Source organism: Balaenoptera ricei, chromosome 15 (assembly GCF_028023285.1).
Source record: "Balaenoptera ricei isolate mBalRic1 chromosome 15, mBalRic1.hap2, whole genome shotgun sequence".
NCBI classification, from domain to species: Eukaryota; Metazoa; Chordata; class Mammalia; order Artiodactyla; family Balaenopteridae; genus Balaenoptera; species Balaenoptera ricei.
In genome coordinates this window covers 49925941-49943918 of record NC_082653.1, presented here as the reverse complement: position 1 = coordinate 49943918, position 17978 = coordinate 49925941, and the positions used below count along the sequence as shown (strand labels likewise).

Genomic DNA, 17978 nt, shown 5'->3' with positions numbered 1-17978 from the left:
GAGAGTGGCCAGGGATGGGTCCCCAGTGGACCAGGTAGCTTAGACTCTGTTCCTACAGTTAGCAAGTTGACCAGAGACTGTGTGGGGCACAGACAGTGCACACGGGGCTTGGTAATTACAGAAAATGCAGAAAAGAATAAAGGGGAAAACATAATTCAAATTTGTAACATTTTTAAAAGATCATTGCTAATATCCAAGAGCACAGTTCACTCTCTATCAACCTCATCTGCAGCTTTAAAACATCATGCAGGGTTTGGAAGTGTGCGCTTAGGGGGTGAGGGTGTATAAAAAAGGCCAGAGAACTTTTGACTTGAAGTGTCTCTTACTCACCTAGATCCTTGCATACCCACCCTTAGCTAATAAACCATTCTCAGACACAGGGATGTGAAGTCATCAAATAGAAGTCACTAAGCCAGGGGCGAGACATAATTATTAACAGCGGCCTGGACCCTTGTGCTGAGAAGGACAACGAGGGTGGCCGTGGCTTCAGCACCATCGGTCACCAGCTGTCTACACGCTATCAGAAAGGGCAGTAGCAACACGCGTGCCAGCTACTAGCTTTCTCTCTGCAGCTAGTAGGTATTAAATTCATCTTCAGTGGATGGACCCAGGCACAAAAATATAACCAACAGAATGGTTCCCTCCATCCCATTTTCTGAACCCAAACACAACCCCCCACGAGTAAGTCTTCCTGTGTGATGAGCTGTAAGAATATTCTTTAAACAAAAACAAAAGCAAAACGGAGATGTCCTCTACCTTAAATAATTTCATTCGCAAACTTGATCTTGAAAGTTCAATTTTAAACTGGCTAAAATCCTCTAGGACTAATGAGCTAAGCGCATAAAATTCTTTTTTTTTTTTAAATTTATTTAACTTATTTATTTTTGGCTGCATTGGGTCTTCATTGCTGCGCATGGGCTTTCTCTAGTTGCGGCGAGCGGGGAATACTCTTCGTTGCGGTGCGTGGGCTTCTCACTGCGGTAGCTTCTTTTGTTGTGGAGCACGGGCTCTAGGTGCAAGGGCTCAGTAGTTGTGGCGCGAGGGCTTTGTTGCTCCGTGGCTTGTGGGATCTTCCCGCACCGGGGCCCGAACCCGTGTTCCCTGCATTGGCAGGCAGATTCTTAACCACTGTGCCACCAGGGAAGCCCAGGGCACTAAAATTCTTCTTTGCCAGAGGTGGAATCCCCAAGTGTCCAACTGCCTGAGACACAGTCATCGTGAGTCAGGCAAGTATGATCCTTGCCTCTTAAGGAACCAATGACTCAAGACACAGTGGCCACTTTGACCCATAAATGGGGTTTTTCACAATTATCAAGTCATTTTCAAAGATCCTCATCTATCATGACTTGTTATTACAAAGACTGGACGGTACCACGGTTCAAATCACGGCCTCTCGAAACAAAACTACTGTTGTAAGTGATTATGAAAGGAAGGCGGGTCAAAGTTCAGGCCACAGCCCTGGGAGGATCTGTGGTCCGAAAAGTTGTGTCTGTCCTGGAGGTGGTTCCTGCTTGGCCCAAAGAGAATTTGAAGATAGCACCCTTCCCTTGAGTGTAAGATAAGTTTATTAAAAATTCCCTTTTGGATGAATATTATGCCTAGTATTTCTTTCAGTATAACTAAGGGCTTGTAGAAGAAGGAAAGAGAGTAAAGGGGGGGGGGTTAAAGGAAATATAATTGGCCATGAGTTAATAATTGTTAAAGCTGGATGATGGTTACATGAGATTTCACTCTACTTTTGTCTATTCTGATATTTTCTATAACAAAAAGTAAATTTTAAAAGCATAGGGCGTAAAAAGAGATAAACAGAACTGGGCCTTTAGCTTGGTACTCATGAAACTATTCATTTTGGTGGTTAAGCTTCTGAGGCGCTTGCAATGTCCCATGAGGAGGTGACAGCAGCCCGGATCACTGCAGTGCTAAGTGTAGCCAGGGCTGAAATCATGCGAGGAAAACGAACGCCTATTAATTACTATGTTTAAGGCACTGTTTTAGTGCTTTGCACGTATTAATTCTCAATCTAACCCTCTGAAATAGGTGTGAACATTATTATCCCTATTTTGGAAACCGAAGCACAGAAAGATTAAATAATGTGTGCAAGGTCACGCAGCTAACAAGTGGTGGAGACAGGATTTGACACCAGTGAGGGGCCATTACAAGCACTGCCTCATAATAAAAGTGCTTTGGAGAGAGAGCGTGGAGAAATGCAAAGTTATCTCTGGCTGGGGAAACTGGGACAGGTTTCCTTGAAGATGTGGCATTTGGTCTGGGATTTGAATGAAGGTACTAGGTAGAGTTGGGAGGGGAGGGGAGTGTATTCTGGGGTGAGGGTACAATTTAGTCAAAGAAGCAGAGGCGGGAGGTACAGACGTGTTCAGGAGGTGTCCTGGATAACTGGTCCTGGAGTTAGAGACTGGTGTAGAAGGCAGCAATCTGAGAAGGCTTCATGGAGGAGGTGAGCATGAAAGGTTTGGACAGGTTGCTAGGAGAAAAGAGGAGAGATCTTGTGATTGGGTCGGAAACTGGGTGTGGGGCATAGACAAGGACGATTCTCCCATTGCACTCTAGGAATGCCGCTGCCCAGAAGCTCTGAGAGCCTTGAGCACTTGCCCTTGGCTGGAGCAGGGTTTACTGCCCAGGCAGCCTGAGCTTCCGGCCTGCCAGTTTCTTCAGGTGTTCTCTTCTGGGCTTGGGCACCAGTCCCAATACCCCATCTTTGCTCAGCAGACTCGGGGCTCTTGGATAAGCTAGTTTCGGCACCGAAACTCCAATGAAGGGCCGCCCCATGCTGACCAGCAGTGGGTTTGCTGCTGCTTCTCCAGCCACACTGCCTGCCACACAGGCTGGTTAGAACGCAGAGGCAATTCCTGCCCAGAAAAGGCCACGCTCTCCATCACTGGCTTCTCACTGCTGTGGAAAGTAGAAAATAAAACGCTCTACCAGGGGCGCTCTCAAAAGCAAGCAAGGAGAACGTTCCCCTTGGCTGAGAAACTGAGTTTAATAGCTGCGTGTCTCCCCTGGGCTTTCCTCACACTTTAAACCATCATATCTCCTCTCTGTGCTTATAGGTTAACTTGTTTTCCTTCAAGTGTACGCTTCTTTAAGAACATACTTAAAACTCCAAGCCAAGGACTCCTTATGAAGGCAAATTTCATACATATGCAGAACTGCTTTTAGGGGACCTGTATATTAGAACTCCTTGCCCTGTACTTCATTTGATTTTGTAGAATTATTCCTTTTTCGGCAGAGCAAGTGTATTTATTCTACTGTGAACCATTTGATAATTGTATGCGGTATCTGCGCTCCAGGTATGTATTTGAAACACAGTTGAGAAATTTGGAAAAGGAGTATCATTTCCTCCTAGCTTGCAATCAGAGAAATACAGACGACCAAGCAAAATAATAACAGCCACAGTAGCAACAATAACCCAAACTGCAAAAAGGTAGAAAATAATACATATTTAATCAGCATCAATAATATGCAACACAGCTATAACTGATTTGCTATGAGGTATCAGGATCTAGTATCACATTTTTTTTCTGGCGTTCAATGAATATTGATTGGCTGGTTGATGGATGGGTGGCATACTTTCTCAGCCATGCCAAGATGTTGAGTGCCCTTGACATCTGTCCATTTCAGAGCTGCCTGCTTCTCCCAAGGTTTGCGGCTCACACTTTGTCAATAATCTTCCAGCCTTGCTGGGTTTTAGGTCAAATGTTTGGTGATGCACTGCAGATCTGTATTCCATTGCTGTGCTGTTGTCCATAAAACTCTCTCTTGCATAGCATTTCTTTGACAGGCATGCACCACTGAAATGTCATCCCCACCATCGGCAATATTGACAGAGCATCACTGGGTGCAGCATGCTCTATCTATTACGCCCTAAAGAGTAAGAGATTCTGGATTAGATGCAATTCCTGGTCACAAAAAGTTTACTGTAAATTCAGGGAGAGAGAAGACATTTATTATTCAAGCAACCAAAATGAAGGGAAGTATGGATAAATGGATGCCAAGGATCATCTGTCTCTATGTGAGCACGTTTGATTGATAGCATTAGTTAAACCTTCAAATAAGAAAGATTTTCAGTGATTAACTTTTTTAAATTAAAAGTCATATTTTATTCTGAAGAACCCAATAAACAGGCCTAAAAAAGAACATGGGGGGAAAATTGCTCTCTCTGGTTGGCTATTAGCACAGTGATGGAAACCAATACTTTACCCTGGGGACACGTAATGGCTTAGAAATCGACAAACATCTTTCCCTTCTGTCTTTACCGACTAATTCTGAAATTGCCTCCTGGATAACAAAATCCAAACTGCTTTCAAAGACCTAAGTTTTTCTTTCATGTGAGCGTTGAGACTACCTCATAAGCGGATATCAGCTCAAAGGTTTGTCTTTGCAATCAACCCCCTCTCTCTAGCCAAACCAGAGCACAGTGAAATCCAACAGAGTTTAATTTTATGAGCTCTTCTGAGCCACTGGAGAAATACCACAAAATTGTGAGTTTTTAAAAAAATCTCTAGTCCGCTACCTGGATGACACAAGTTTTCATTATTAAAATTTTCCCCTTCAGCTAAAAGAAATAGATGTAACACAGATTTGGTGTTGTGGAGAGAATCATATAGATTGCAAAAGAAATATCTGTATGTTGGTATAATCATTTCTACTTTGGAAACTAATGTTTGCCATATGGGGGGATTTTATGGTCCTCAGGTGGCAATTATTCTTTTCTTAAGAGAGAAAAATACAGTAGATTATAATGGACAAAGGTAGTGGTATGTTGGTCGCTTGGTATGGAATAAGTGATCCCTGAATCAGTTTCCCCTATCTGTGAAATGGAACTAAAGCTCCACCTTGGAGGTTTGCATGAGGGACTAGAGAGAAAGAGCACGGACAATGGCTCTGGGGATTTTTATGAGCCGGGCCTGGAAGCAGCGTACATCCCGTCACCCACACAACATCAGCTGAAATTCAGTCACTTGGCCACGTGCACGTGCGGGGGAGGCTGGGAAATGGAGCCTAACCGGATCCCAGGAAGAAAAGAAAATGAGCTTGGTTACCAGTTAGTATGTTCTGTCACCAAAAAAAAATCATGTGGCAAAGACAGACCATGTTGTAGCAGAAAACCTAAGCCAAGGACCCTAACCAGTGAGTGAGTCAAAGAACCAGTGAAAGCTGGTTAAACCACTAAGTTACTTTTTGAATTAGTCAGGATTCTGCAGAGAAAAAGAACGAATCAGATATGTATTTAAAAAGAAAGAGATTTGTTATAAGGAATTGGCTCATGCAATTATGGGGTCTGGCAAGTCCAAAATCTGCAGGGTGGGCTGGCAGGCTGGAGACCCAGGAGAGACGAGCTGGAGTCCAAAGGCAGTGCTGGAGGATTTTCTCTTACCCAGAGAAGGCTGGTCTTTTTGTTCTATTCAGACCTTCAACGGATTGGATGAGGCCCACCCACACTACAGAGGACAATCTGCTTTACTCAGAGCCCACCAATTTAAATGTTAACCTCATCCAAAAAACACCTTCACAGGAACACCCAAAATAATGTTTAATCAAATATCTGAGCACACCATGTCCCAGCCAAATCGACACATAAATTTAACCATCACACTTTTTATCTGCACATTTCTGAGCATCAGGAATACATGATATATTTTTTTAAGATTTTTTTTTTTATTAGTTATCTATTTTATACGTATTAGTGTATACATGTCAATCCCAATCTCCCAATTCATCCCACCACCACCACCACCACCCTGCTTTCCCCCCTTTGGTGTCCATGCGTTTGTTCTCTACATCTGCGTCTCATTTTCTGCCCTGCAAACCAGTTCATCTGTACCATTTTTCTAGATTCTACATATATGCGTTAATATACGACATTTGTTTTTCCCTTTCTGACTTACTTCACTCTGTATGACAGTCTCTAGGTCCATCCACGTCTCTGCAAATGACCCAATTTCATTCCTTTTTATGGCTGAGTAATATTCCATTGTATATATGTACCACATCTTCTTTATCCACTCGTCTGTCGATGGGCATTTAGGTTGCTTCCATGACCTGGCTATTGTAAACAGTGCTGCAATGAACATTGGGGTGCATGTGTCTTTTTGAATTATGGCTTTCTCTGGGTATATGCCCAGTAGTGGGATTCCTAGTTCATATGGTAGTTCTGTTTTTAGTTTTTTTAAGGAACCTCCATACTGTTCTCCATAGTGGCTGTATCAATTTACATTCCCACCAATAGTGTAGGAGGGTTCCCTTTTCTCCACACCCTCTCCAGCATTTGTTGTTTGTAGATTTTCTGATGACGCCCATTCTAACCGGTGTGAGGTGATACCTCATTGTAGTTTTGATTTGCATTTCTCTAATAATTAGTGATGTTGAGCAGATTTTCATGTGCCTCTTGGCCATCTGTATGTCTTCTTTGGAGAAATGTCTATTTAGGCCTTCTGCCCATTTTTTGATTGGGTTGTCTGTTTTTTTTAATATTGAGCTGCATGAGCTGTTTATATATTTTAGAGATTAATCCTTTGTCTGTAAATTCCTTTGCAAATATTTTCTCCTATTGTGAAGGTTGTCTTTTCATCTTGTTTATAAAGGTCATGCTTAAGAACAGGGGGTCGGAAGCAGCAAACCTGTATCTGAATTCTGGTTTTGCCTCTGAACTGAGAAGTGACTTAGTATCTTGATGCTCGACTCCCTCTTCTTTAAAATGGGGATAATGATAGTTGTGAGAATTAAGTAAAACAAAGCCTGCAGCACTCTCGGCATGGTGCCCACCCACGGTGGGTGTCAGTAAATGAGAGGTGCCGTATGCATGCTGCCCCGTGCATCTCTCCCTGAATGGAGTCACATAGAAATGCATGCTTCGGCTGGAAAGGGCAAGAAGGGTGGCCAGTCGCTCTAGTGAAAGGTCAGCAATGTGGAAGAAGGGGCACTGTCTCTCCGGAGATGTGCCCCCTCCGCGGGTCGGAGCAGGTCCTCAGGGTTTTCTTGGACATCTCAGCAGCCACCACGGCTGTAGGGAGGCCCCAGTGCAGCCATCATCAGGGTCCGGGCTTAAGCCCCACCCCACACAGGTTAACCTGGGATTGTCCCTCCAGCCTTGCTTGTCCAGCGTATCAGTTATCTATTGCCAAATAATGCCACGTAACAAATCATCCCAAAAGTAGTAGCTTAAAGCAATAAGCACTGATATCGCTCACAAGTCTGTAGGTCAGTGGGACAGTTCTGTTGATCTGGCTCGTCCCTGCATCCAGGGTTGGCTGGCAGGGAGGCTGGGGGCTGGCTGGCTTAGGATGGCCTCTCTCACATGTCTGGGGGACAGCTGGCTGTCAGCTTGGGTGACAGGCATGAGGGGTTACAGTCTCTCACCATCCAATGGGCCAGCCTGGGCTTGTCCACATGGCACCAGGGCAGTTTCAGGAGAAAGGGCAGCTGTGGTCCTCTTGAGGGCCAGGCCCATCACTTCCACCACATTCTTTTGTCCAAAGCAAGTCACGAGGCCAGCCAGACTCAAGGTAGGGGAAATGTGCTACCCCTCTTCATGAAGGAGCAAGAAAATCACACTGCCAAGGGCACAGGCCCAGGAGAACAGTAGATCGAGGCCGTTCTGGCAACGTGACACTCCTGACTCCTGTCACTTGCCCCACGATGACCTTCGTCAGAAGGAGGCCATTAATTAGTTAAAGCACAAAGTTACGGACTTGTTTCTATAGAATCAGAGAGCACTCACTAACCCTAGTCAGCGGTTCAGGTCTCCCAGGGGCCAGACGATGGGTCCACACAAGTGTTGGATCTTCACCAAAAATCAGTCTTCTTGCCCTTCCCGTGGAGCACTGTTCAGTAATCTATTTTTTCAATTACTTTCGTTCTGAATATGTTGAAGACATTTAAAAAGGTTATAAATTACTCAGATTTTGTTAGATAACATCTTTTTGGCCAAATCCCACTCTTTTGTGAGCTCATCAGACTTCTCACCTGGACTGTTTTATTCAATCAGCCAATCAATAAACATTTACTGAATTTCAAAAAAAAAAGGAGGCCAATCAAGCCATCGAGATTTGTCCCTCCTCCCCACACCCACAGCTATTTCCACTTCTGACAGACTCATGTTTTACTCTAGAGACAAAGGGAAGCTACTGGATGTGCTTGAGAGAGCAAAGGGACCAGATGAACATGGACTTGGAAAAGGATTCTCCTGATATTCAGGGGAGCAAGCTCGCTCTCTGAGATGATCAGGAAAACAGGACTGAAGGGAAGGCACTCAAGGCCGTGGCGACAGAGCTGACAGAGGCCCAGGGGTGCGAAGAGGCCTGGTGTCACCAACAATTACAGGGAGCCACTACCCGCTTATAATTAGTGTCGCCTAATTTAGCAATGAAATGTTTTTTCCAATATATTCCTCTGGAGGGACCACGACGGTCATCTCCCCACTTAAAGGCCAAAATTAAGGATATGGAAGCATTCAGTGTCTTTAATCTGCTCAAGGAAGTTCGCACGATTTTGTCCTCCAGCCTTTCGTGAGCAGTTTTAGGGCAGAGAAGGTCTGTCACAGGGTGGGAGGGTGATGGGTGGTCCAGTAGCTGACCCTGGGTCTCAGACCTGGCCCAGATCCTCGGACACTCAGCTTTGACATCTGTGAAATGGAGTAGTACCTACTCCCACGAGGGGTAAAGGGGGTGCGACAAGAAAAGCACCGATTGTGGTCCCTGCTGAGGAACGACTGCCCCGTCCACAGCAGGTGCTGTTGGTCCTCCTCGCTCCTCAGAGCGGGGCTCCCCCTCCACCAGCATAACGTGTGCTTCACAGATGTCGGTCACAGCATCAAGTGTTCCAGGCAAGGCCTCGGAAAGGAGAGCCTGGCAGGGCTGATTATTAAATAATAAGGAAATTAGTGCTCACTCGAATTAGATGTGGCACTGCTTTTTAAACTTTTATTCAAATATTTATTTGTTCAGCATGAACCAAACAACAAGGGAACCAGCCAAATTTAATCAGTGTCTGCACAAGTTCCATTTTTAAATATATATGTGTGTATATATAAAGTATATGCATGTCCTCTTAATACAGCGTGTATTTTATATATTTAAATATCTAATATGTGGATTATATATAATGTATAAGTATATATACATATGAATATAGAAGTATATAATTACAAATACATAAGTAGATATAAGTACAACTCTGTACTTAAATATATACATTTAAAGTCTACATACGAATCAATATAAAATGTGTATGTATATATTTCACTTTATATAGATACATGTGTATATACTTCCATGCTGTTTTTCAGAATTTTATTTACCATTTTCTTCAGCACTGAGAATAAGATGGGGGCCATGAAAGCCACGTCCATGGTAGTTTCTCCCACCAAGTTAAACCATAACTAAGTCCCTTCTCAAAAATCTCAAATGAGATCTACCAAAAACTTACAGGCAAGAAGACAGGGGTTTTGCCTGTAAGTTTTTGGTAGATGATACTCAGTCAGCACGTGGGCTCTTCACAGAGCTTTGACCACAGGGCTGGCCTCTGCAGTCACAACGAGGTCTCCTCGGACACCGCATACAGATTTCATTCTTGTTCCAAAGGGAATTTTGAGTCCATAAGATGTGTAGCCTTCATGGAGGCAGGATTCACTTTTGCTCATATAGAGAAAGAAAATACGTGTGTATACTTTCAGTCCTCCGATGTGATTTTTTAAGGGCGGGTGCGAGCTTTGCTTGCCCCAAGAGAATGTGGCAAAGAGTCTACACTGCAGAAATCAGGACTTCTTGGGCTACGCAGCCAATAAGTCCCCTTCCCCACATGCCTTCCTGCACCCGCCGTGTGAATAGTGAGGGGGAAGCCAGCCCTCACCACCATCCCCTCTGCAGGCCAGCTGACACTTTTGCAGCCGACTTCGTATTTAGCTGCCTCATGGGCCATTAGGATGGACTTTCAGGTTGGGGCTGGCCGTTTCCAGTGATGTGTACTTTGGACCACTCCTCCTCTTGAATGCTGTTTGGGGTTAAAACACGGCATTCTGATTGACTTCGAGCTTACGCGGGGTTCAGTTCCCCGTTGCCGTTTAACAAACGGCCCCGAAACCTAGTGGCTTAAAAGAGAATATTTACTAGCTCACAATCCTGCAACTTAGGTGGGCACCTGTCTCTCTCCATGTGCTGCTGACGGGGTAACCTGGCAGGGTCTGGGGGAGGGAGGCCTCCAGGGGCCTCACCTGAGGTGTTGGAACAACGGGGGCTGCCCAGCTGCACTGCCCGCGTGGCCTCAGCTGTAGCCCAAGCTCCTCTGTACGGACCCTGGCCCAGAGGACAGAGGGCATCCTCTCGCTGCCTCCCATGGGTCCAAGCCAGCCACCAGGCCGGCCCAGTTCAAGGGGAGAGCCGTTTGGATTCCTTTGGTGGAACGGAAAAGGGAGCAAAAGGGAAAAAGTTAATGAAATTCCAGTGTCTATTGCAGAGAACATTCTGGAACATAAGCCCTGAGAAGGCCTTGCTCAGGATTGTAAGACCGGCAAACTTCAGAAAGATTATCTAATAGATGCCTGGGACTCTTAATCTGGTCGGCCTCAAAGTTTCTGTGGACCCCTCGAAATTGAATGCAAACAGTTGCCAGTGTGTGTTTATTTGGTTCCAGAGGAAGGTGGGAGATGTGTAGCATTCAGTATGTCCTAAAGGAGGCTATAATCCAAAAAGGCAAATAACTTTTATCCCACAACTGACAGGCAGCATTCATTACCTGCCTGTGGACAGAACCAGCCTTGAAAATAAACACCAGCCCACAATTCTAGCGCTTCAAAAAAAAAAAAATCAGCTGTTTCGACCAGCACCAACCTGTCTTAGATTGTGTCTCCTTTTCACAGAAAGCCTATAACTGTTTTCCGCAGTAAGACACTTCGAATTTTAAAGTAAAGATCACCTCTCAAGGTTGAAAATGTTCTGAGAAGACTCTTCATGGTAGAAACAAGCCAAGGTCAGGAAGGGCAGCTGGGAATTGGAAGGGGTCGAAAGGAGAGACACAGATGGAAAATCCAGGGTCCTGGGCTGGCTCCGGGCTAACTGAACCATTGAAAAGAACCATAGATAGAATTTAAGGGATCTTCTCCAAGTCATTTGACCCTGTATCTGACTTGTCTTTACTGTTCTCTGCAGCCATGGGACCCGATGCGCCGGGGAAGTTTCTGCAGTCGCCAACAACAACATCTGCGGGGTCGGAGTGGCCTACGGCTCCAAGGTCGCAGGTAGGCTGTCCCTGGCAAACAACCCCAGGAGGCATCACACTCGGGTCTCGGGCCTGGCCACGGCGCGGCGAAGATTCCCAGTGGAGCCGGAGGGCGGGGACTGGTACATTTAGCAAGAGTGAAAAACATTTTTTTAACTTAGCCTATATGGCAAGATCAATAAACTTAAAAAATTTTTAAGGTGCACAGATCATGAGTGCACAGATCATGAGCACACTGGTCAATGAAGTTTCACAAACTGATCACATCCATGTAACCATCAAGAAACAAAACACGACCAGCACCCCAAAGCCCTCCTTGTGTCCCCTCCCAGTTACTGCCCATACGCACAAGAACAGTCACGACCCTGATTTCTAACAGCAAATGTCAGTTATTCCCAGTTTTTAAACTTTATATAAATGGAATTGTACTGTGTGTACTCTTTGTGTGTCAGTATCCATAACATCTTTTTTTTTTTTATTGGAGTAGAGTTGATTTACAATGTTGTGTTAGTTTCTGGTGTACAGCAAAGTAATTCAGTTATACATATATATGTGTGTGTGTGTGTGTGTGTGTGTGTATAGATATTCCTTTTCATATTCTTTTCCATTACCGTTTATCACAGGATATTGAATATAGCTCCCTGTGCTGTACAGTAGGACCTTGTTGTTTATCTATTCTATATATACTAGTTTGCATCTGCTAATCCCAAGCTCCCAATCCAACACTCCCTCACCCGCCCTCCCCCTTGGCAACCACAAGTCTGTTCTCTATGTCTGTGAGTCTGTTTCCATTTCTTAGATAAGTTCATTTGTGTCATATTTTAGATTCCACATGTAAATGATATCATATGGTATTTGTCTTTCTCTTTCTGACTTACTTCACTTAGTATAATACTCTCCAGGTCCATCCATGTTACTGCAAATGGCATTTTTTCATTCTTTTCATGGCTGAGTAGTATTCCATTGTATATATGTACCACATCTTCTTTATCCTTTCATCTGTAGATGGACATTTAGGTTGTTTCCATGTCTTGGCTATTGTGAATAGTGCCGCTATGAACGCAGGGGTGCATATGTCTTTTCAAATTATAGTTTTGTCTGGATATGTGCCCAGGAGTGGGATTTCTGGTTCATATGGCAACTCTATTTTTAGTTTTCTGAGGAACCTCCATACTGTTTCCATAATGGCTGCACCAATTTACATTCCCACCAACAGTTAAGAGGGTTCCCTATCTTTTCGAATTATAGTTTTGTCCAAGTATCCATAACATTTTAATAGGAATCAAATAAAGACGGTAGAATATAAGGAGGTGTGTACAAATTATTGTAAACATACTCAGAACTCTTAATGTTTTTGGTGGGGTTTTTTGTATGTTTGTTTGCACAATGCCTCTCATCTTTAAGGGAAAATATTCTACATAGAACCTTTTTATTAAGTTCCACAGGAAAGATATTTAACAAATTCCTCTTTATGGGCCTTTAGAAACAAGGGTGGCTGGTCACCAGAAATTTAGAAACCAACACCTCCCCCCCCAAAAAAAATAGAGAGAGAGAGAAAGGGAGAGAGAAAATGAGAGAAAGGGGTTCATAAGCTTTCAACAAGATGCTGGAGAATGGAGTGGCTCCTGGCTCATTCCCAGTTTTGCATCAAATTTGGTTCTTAATTTATTCAGGCTGAGTCATCCAACCTTGCTTTTCTTTTTTTTACAACTGTCTTGATATTTTTTTCCTGGTGATTTAATGGAACCATAAACATACTTTGTGCTGACACTTGCATTTCCAGGGACCTAAATAAAGCAAGAGCAACCTATACAAAACCACCATTAACCTCTTTCAACACTGTCTGCTAAGAGGTTTGCCTGAGCTGGGTGCTGAATTCCTCAAACGAATACATCCAGAGGGTTCTGAAATGTAACTGGGGCGGCTTTGCCCCTTGGCTTTCATCTCTCTGTATTCTGTGTGCCTCCAAAATGCTGGCATCAGAATGTCAGAAGACATTATGAGCTCAGGGGAAAGAATATCACCTGGTTAATATTTTATAAGCCAGGCTCACACTCCGGGTGCTTTCCGAGTAGGGGGTTCCCTGTTCGCAGGGCAGAGTGGAGGCAACTGAAAATGTCAAACGTGGATTTCTCATTCACAATGACGGTTTTCAAAAGAGTTTTGAAGTTTCTGCATGCCCAAAGTAACTGGGTTTTTGAACAAGGGCTCCTCAGAACAACTGCCTGCAACAGTGAAGAGTTGGGATTAGCTCATGGCATTTGGGGGTCCGCTGGGGTCTTTTTCTCCATCTGCTTCTTCTTTTTCTCTCTTGTAATTTGCACTCTGAAAACATCTAAGCTGATTATCAAATGTACCTGATTCTCCTGCTCCCTTTGTTTGAATTCCCTAAAAGCAAACCTGAAGCAAGGATCTGGGTGCAAGGAGTTTCTTTGGGAGGTGACTCTGGGAAACCAGTGAGGGAAAGAGAGGGGAAGATGGTGGGAAGAGGGACCAACAGAGGGTGTGTAGATGAGCTGGTCGCTCCCTAACTGGGGCTCTGGGGGGCTGTTGCCCCCTGAGAGGAGGAGGCTGGGAGTTTATCCACCAACTCCCATCCCTCATCGGTGGGGGGTGGGGTGGGGGTGGGGGTGAGGGGCGGGACCTCAGCCACGAGCACCTGGCCTGTCCAGCCTGCAGCTCCACCCCCAAGGCAGAGGACACGCCCCAGGCAAGCCCCTCGTTGGGGTCGGCAGATCCAGGCAGGGTGTGACAGCCTCTGACTCATCCCTGATGCCAAAGGCGAGCGGATGCAGCCCGATACCTCAAAGACACGACCCGACCCGTGTCCGTGAACCCCGATAGCTCACAGGTCTCAAGGCAAGGCTCTGAGGATCCAGGAGCCAAGCCCAGAGCCGGGGGGAGGCAGGCCCAGCCCCACAGAGGCTCTGAGCAAAGGGGCCGCCTTCTTGCGCTCCCTTAACCCCAGCTTGTCTCCTCTGTAGCCACTCTTACGGGTCCTAAGCGCTCATGGGCAGGAAGGTCCAGTCCCCACCCTGTGCCCGGCACGACATCCAGTGACTCAGGGCTCCCACAGGGGAGCAAAAGGAATTCTTCCTAAGAACGCCCTGGAGAGGTACTCAGGAATCGCAACAGAAGCAGAATTCTTCCTTACAGATTTGGGGGGAACATTTTGTTCATTCTGGCTGGCAATTTCAAAAGTTGGCTGATTTTCCTTTTCTATTGATAAATGGGCCGTACTCTCCGGAGACTTTCCTTTCCCGAGCTTTCTGAGCTGGTGAGGTCTGGAGCGCCATCTGGTGGCCGACTAATATCACTGCTCGTCTCAAGGTGTTCAGTCACAGGGTAGGGAGGCGATGTCCCAAATGCCCCCTGGATCCCGGCTCTCTTGTCTTCAAAAAAAGGCTAAAGTTAAGGTGCTGCAGAACCTCAGTCCAGAAAAAGAAAGGAAAGTGGAGACGAGATGATAAAATGAGTCCTCTGAAGGGAAACAAGGAAAAAAATCATTGAGCATCTCTTCATCGGCCCGTGAGCCTTTTGGGTTTCTCTTCTACTCATACACTTTCTCATTTTTCCATGGAGGTTCCTGTCTTTTTCCTGTTAATTTGCACATGTTCTTGGTATGTCCCACATATTAGCCCCTGATCAGTTTTAATCAGTACAAGGATCTTCTCCCAAACTTTCACATGAGGCCATTAGTCCACCTGGCCACCACCTCTTCATCCTGCAGCAAGCGGGTCCCCACGGCATCCTCCAACATCATTGCCCAGGCCAGTCCCCATCCACAGATAAAGATGCTAAATCTTCTCTTCCCAGCACTAATACTGTCAGTTATCGCAAATTCTTGTGCCTGGTTCTTTGATCAGTGTCATTCTCCGCAGGCAGACAACAGTGTCCACAAAGACAGGAGCCATGTCTGTTTACTCTCCCCTCCGCACCCACAGCAGGGTCTGGCACACAGAGGATGTTGAAACCCTATTTGCTGAGTGACAGAAAGCAAGGAAGCAATAAAGAGAAGGAAGCGTCAGTGGATAAACCCATGATAATCAGTAGAGATTAGTCACTGAATAAAAGAATCGGTGGATGAATGGAGTTGAGGGATTAAGGGCATACAGATCTAAGTACCCAAAGCTGATGGAATTTCTACCAGGTATCTCCCCTTCTACCAGCACCGTCTCACCTTTGCTACTTTATCCCAATCAAATTAGTTCCAAGGAGACCTGGGCCTTCTCATCACCCACTTCCCCTCCCCAGCAAGGGCACACTGGGAATGTCCACCAGCAGTGAAGACAGGCAGGGGACCCCTTTGCATCAACACCCTAGGCCACTCCAGGCCAACGAGCATCACGGCCATCCAACCACTGTATGTCATCTGGATGCTGGAAATAGAGCGTGTGAATTCCCAGCGGCTCATCTTTTCCATTTACCCGTCAGAATCTCAAAATCTTGGGCCCCAAAGAGGGTCTAAAGTTCCCTGAGTTCGAACACCCACTGACACTTGCATGATGATAACAACAATAGCAGTAACAATAATAATAATAATATATCGTCTCTTCCAATGTGTCTGGCACGATGCAAAACGCTTTACTCACTTAACCCTCTTTACGGCCTTATCATACATTATTATATATCTTATAAAGAGAACATATTTATTATATATTATTATCCCTCTTTTACAGAGAACGAAACTGAACATGGGGCCACACAGCTAGTAAACTGTAAAACAATTCAGCACCCAGCGCAGCCTGGGTCCCTGCACTAAAACGCTTGAAGAGCTTCTCTCTCTTTTTTTTTTTTTAAATTAATTAATTAATTTATTTTTGGTTGCGTTGGGTCTTCGTGGCTGTGCGTGGGCTTTCTCTAGTTGCAGTGAGCGGGGGCTACTCTTTGTTGCGGTGCGCAGGCTTCTCACTGCGGTGGCTTCTCTTGTTGCAGAGCACGGGCTCTGGGCACGCGGGCTTCAGTAGCTATGGCACGCAGGCTCAGTAGTTGTGGCACACGGGCTTAGTTGCTCTGCGGCACGTGGGATCTTCCCGGACCAGGGCTCGAAACTGTGTCCCCTGCACTGGCGGGCAGATTTTTAACCACTGTGCCACCAGGGAAGTCCCGAACGGCTTCTCTTTTCCTGCTCTCCTGATGTAGCCTGGACCCAGCCTGGAACTGCACGCCTCCAGTGACGGGAAACTCACTCTCTCACAACAAAGTCTGTTCCGCCTTTGGACATGGGTAACTCTAGAAACTTCTTCCTTAAGATGAGCTCTCTCTTTGACTTCTGTTGCCTGTTTCCATGAGCACAGCTGTTACCACTTCTTCTAGCTAACACATGGCAAGGAGAGAGGGAAATTCCAATTAGTCTGGCTCCCAAAGAGTAAATGCTCTGTAACACGCAGACCAGTACATCTGGGCTGTCCCAAAGTCTTGGTGCTGTCTCAAAGCTTTAATAACTTCAAAACTTTTTTGAAAGTTTAATTACTTACATTTCCTTATCCACTTATTTATATGTTTTGAAGAGAAAGGTTAATTTCCATTTTTTATTTTAAACATGCCTTTATTAAAGTAACTCTTTAAGACAACCTAATTCTTTTCTTAGTTTTAATTTTTAAATCAATGTTTGGCATCTTTAGCCAAAGGGACTGAGATAAAAAATCGAAATTGGAAGTGTATTATTCAAAATTCACAAAATCAAATAAATGGACAACCAATATAAATAATGAACACTTCAAATGATGTTTCTTGCAAATTTGTCAGATTTATACCTCTGAGAGTATGAAAAAGGCTCGAAATGCATCATGCCTTTTGGGAGATGCTGTCTCTTGCCTTCAGTCCCTTCCAGGACTCAGGAGTTGCAGCCGGGTGCCCACCGTGTGCCGGTCCTGCTGGGGGGCGGGGATGCAGCAGTGAGCCAGCAGACAAGACACCTGCCCTCACACAGCTTCGAGTCTAAAGGGAGACCCGGACAACGAGCAAACAAGCACGACAATATCAGATCATGATTGCTGGTTGCCGGGGCACAGCAAGTGACTTGAGGGCAGGTTCTACAGCATCACACCTGGGCTTCTGCAGAGCCCCTCAGAGCAGCCCCAGGCTGGGGCCAGGCCAGGTGGCATTGGCCTTACCTGCCTTCCTCTGAAGGCAGAGCAGATAGACTTATGCATCTGCTGACGAGCGCTCCTTTGAGCAAAGATTCTAAAAAGAGTTTGAAAACCACACTGTAGACCGTTATCAAAGTACCCTGAAATTTCTCTACCAGCGATGAATTGCTTCCACATATTTGGCCAATAAAACTCCTAATAGTCCAGTGAGTTTGTACATATTTTATCTGAGTTTTTAAATAAAGCAGTAAAAATCGCTTGTTGGCACAATGATTAACATGTTTCCAGATCCTTAAGACCTAGACCAGCATGCATCGGCTCCTTAGCCTGCAGATGAATATTAGTGAACACAAAAGTGGCGATTATCGACACTGAGGTGTGGGGACAGATGTAGCACTTCCTGGTGTCCGTACAAGCTCACCTTTTGTAACAGGAGGAGAGGCAGAGGATTTAGCTCAAATCCCTGGGCTGTGCAGCCCCTAGAGCCCAGGGCTGCACGCAAGCAGTGCAGCAGGCGTGAGGCTCAGGTTCTAAAAGGCAGGAGGGACTCACAGATTCACTGCTGGTCATGAATGCGGTGCTCAGGCCGGCGGGAGGGCAGGGGACAGAAATGCTTGATGTGCAGGCTCTCCTGCCATCACCTCGCCCGCAGCC

At 45.4% G+C, this 17978-nt stretch overlaps 1 protein-coding gene across 2 annotated transcripts in view; it reads left to right on the top strand.

The window, feature by feature from the left end:
- Nucleotides 1-17978, top strand: part of PCSK2 (proprotein convertase subtilisin/kexin type 2) — a 212884-nt gene that overhangs the window by 162605 nt on the left and 32301 nt on the right. For both annotated transcript variants that reach the window (XM_059896782.1, XM_059896781.1), the window contains one exon: nucleotides 11163-11251. In XM_059896782.1, the coding sequence (XP_059752765.1) occupies nucleotides 11163-11251 (89 nt within the window). The remainder of the gene's footprint in view (nucleotides 1-11162; nucleotides 11252-17978) is intronic.